This window comes from Oikopleura dioica, chromosome PAR (assembly GCF_907165135.1).
Source record: "Oikopleura dioica chromosome PAR, OKI2018_I68_1.0, whole genome shotgun sequence".
Taxonomy (NCBI): domain Eukaryota; kingdom Metazoa; phylum Chordata; class Appendicularia; order Copelata; family Oikopleuridae; genus Oikopleura; species Oikopleura dioica.
The window spans coordinates 194786-198008 of record NC_137293.1 but is presented as its reverse complement, the minus strand read 5'-3'; the positions used below and the strand labels follow the sequence as shown (position 1 = coordinate 198008).

The following is a 3223-nucleotide window of genomic DNA, read 5'->3' as shown; positions in this document are numbered from 1 at the left end:
GCTCAGTTAGAAACAAGAGAATCTTTCTACGGGCTACAGTGTGCATGATATTTTTTATTTAAAGAGGCCACCAAAGTATTTGCATTTGTCGGGAAAATAGACGGTGTCACGCATTCCTAGACCTAACGGATAGGATTAACGGCACTGAGACAATCCTCTAGTTTATGGAAAAAGTGCGACGAATCTAAAAAGAATACTAACAGCGACTTGACGGTCCACTGCTGCTTTACGGCAGCCTTCGAGCATTGGAATGTCTGGGAGGGCGAGAACTGCCTTGTTCGAGTATCCGGCGAGGATGTTGTTCGTTCGGCCGAACATATTCTTGTCAGCTTGGTCAGCCTCCCAAATACCCTGAATGTTTTTGTTACATAAGAGCGGGGGAAATAATTTTTTTCAATCTTCTGGTCGCCATGGGAGCGGAAAGTAGTCGATGAAGGTAGTCCCGGGAAACCGAGATTGTCCCCGCGCATTTGCGTGTACACCTGACCCATTCTGACTGAAAGAAAGTTTAATAATCAGTTTTATTGAAAGGCTTTAAATTATTTTGTTTGCACAGATAAGATGCCTCGATTACGATAGAAAGAACACGGCTAAACGGCTCCAACTTGATTAATGGGAATAGAATTGCGCCTCGAAAGAGTAAACTTTTTCTTCAGAAAGAATGTGCTTGTTTTGAAGTAACCCGACATTTTAAATAAAAGCATAGAAAACGCAGTATACTGAATCGTGAATAAAAGGAGAAAGAAAAAGAAGAAGGAATTTGGAACGTATGACACAGTTGATTCGTCAGCAATTTAGCGACCGCTTGATCGCTTCTTGCAGTGCCTCGTCCTTGTTCATTCGCATGTTAAGATCATGTTGAGCTGAATCAGAAAGTATGAGATTAAGACACGATCATGTTCAACTTTCTTGTTTCGATTTTTTACCTTGCCGCTGACTTTCCATAATCTGTCTTCTCGTCGCAGGATCATTCGCCACGCCCAGCTCTTTGAGACTTTCTTTGCTGGCAGCATTCAGCTCGGGATCCTCAAAGTAAGTTTGTCGGCGCTTGCGCCTGTGCTCAGCTTTTGTGAAGACTTCGATACTCTTGTTGGTATTCGCCGGGATTGCGGAACACTTTGTCATCGATTTTTAGCTTGCCATCGGTGTCCAGGGAAGTTTTAATGTGGATATTCTATTCCTCAGATACAGGATGAGCCATTTTACCTTTTGCCAAAATTCCTGTTCTCCGTGAGTGTTCTGGAAAGACACTCTCGCTGTAAAAACATCAAATAGTGGAACGTCCAGCCTGCAGGGAAAGCCTTTCGGAATAAGTTTGAGCATCTCTCGCAGCGACTCAAACCAAGGAATATCATTGTAATATCAAAGAATATCTTAATGCTTCTTGTACGATGAATCACACGTGCTCGAGGGAAAATTATACTTGACCGTGGGAGAAAAAGTCTCGCTTACCTAATATTGGAATGAGCCCATCGACCAGAGAGATCGGACTATTTTCCGTAATGCAGGCAGAGCCCTTGAAAGATTGACGCTTTTCTTTCATAATTCTCGGACGACAGATATCTTTATTCTCAGTTTCCGGAGCCGGGTTAAAGTATTTTTCTGGAGTTGAAGCGTCTGGAATTCTGTTTTGCCTGTCTTGTATTCAATTATCAATTTGTTCCTGGATTGTACGCTTGTTTGAAAGAACTAGTAGTTGTGTCTGTAAGTTTCGTTCCCTTATCGACGCCTAAGATTTGTACAAAGGTTTCAACCCCAGAGCTACTACTCGAGGAGCGTTTTAAAGCTGTTCCATCAGTCTTTGGATTCACTTCACAGTGTTTTGTCCTCGTCCTCTGAAGAGGTTCTACTCCATTTATATTGTAAACATCGCAGTCGTATCCAGAGACTTGTTCATTCCAAGCGGAGTCGCTGGGCCGTGGTGAGACTGACGAATCGTGGATTCATAGGAGTAACTCTAAAAAGGAGTATTTCCTTGAAATATTTTATCTAGAAACCTATCAGTATTTACTGATCCTTCCTCAGCGGACCAGCTTTCGAAAGATGCTGTTTTCTCAACGTGGTCGACTTCTACAATGTCTCCGCTTGGAACTTTTGACTTCTCGTTCAGTTTAAAAAGGATACTCTTGAATCCTCTTTTGAAGGACATTTTCTCCATTCCAACAAGGTGAAAGTCGGCTCGAATGTTTGCTCCTTTTTTTCCAAATTTTCATCGTATCCGATGGACAAAAACGATCAACGAGCGGGATCATGCTCGTGATCTCCCACTTCATCTCGGGGTATGCTGAAGAAGCGCTTCAAAAACGCGCTGCGTCCCTGAAGCTCGTTGATTTTTCGAAAACTTGCGCGATTGACGAGAATGACATGAGTTTTGCCTTGCTCAATGTACTGGACTCTATGTGACTGTAGCATATTTATTACACAGTGGGTAAAACACTGGGCTTTGCTTGAGTGTGTGTTTTGTAAAGAAACTATTGCATGAATGAGTGATCCTTGCGGATCGTGCACAGAAAGGGCGAGGGAAAACGGCTGATAGGAAGTGAGAACAGTTGATTCTCGGCGGAAACGGCCTTATCTATCTAACCTCGACGGGAGACCGATTGAGGACATCATGTCACTCACATCAAGAATTTCAATAACAAACTCAGGAACGCCGATTGACGTTGCTTCGTGCAGGGCGGACCAGCCTCCTGCATTTTTCGAACTCGGATTTACACCTAAATCAGTTATTAATTTCCCATAGAGTCAGCTAGAATCACACGATGATCTCACAATTTCAAAATGTCCTAGGGAGATAGCAATATGCAGCGGCGTGCGGCCTCGCTGATCCACTCTTTCGAATTCGAACATGTCGAAAGAAGAGCCTCGAATGTATTTTGCTTCGTCGTCATAGTCATTTTCCTTTAAGTCTTTTTCACTCAAGCCCGAATGAAATGACTCCGAGTCGGATAACAGGACATCTTCGGACATCTAAAAGTGGTGAATTTCTATTATTTTGAAGTAATTATTATAATAAAATTATTAATACACGTGCGAGTTTCGCTAGATTTTCCAAAATCCAGCAAGCTAAGCAGAGCAAAGGAAGAGTTTTCTCCTCTCTTTCTGAAAAGATGCTTTGATATATATGATATAATATATCATATACCGTATACCGTATAGTTTTTAGGGTCTGAGTCATCACCTATGACATTTTTGGAGGATTGTTTTTGGATAGACAAAAAGT

At 42.2% G+C, this 3223-nt stretch overlaps 1 protein-coding gene across 1 annotated transcript; it reads right to left on the bottom strand.

Moving 5' to 3' along the window:
* Positions 1-729: 729 nt before the first annotated feature.
* Positions 730-2970, bottom strand: LOC145705636 (ankyrin repeat domain-containing protein 13B-like). The gene is given in 9 exon segments (XM_081783120.1): positions 730-863; positions 927-1116; positions 1207-1335; positions 1424-1634; positions 1675-1911; positions 1998-2200; positions 2202-2295; positions 2585-2717; positions 2760-2970. Coding segments are annotated over 9 exon segments (1485 nt in total). The 3' UTR covers positions 730-786.
* Positions 2971-3223: the final 253 nt, after the last annotated feature.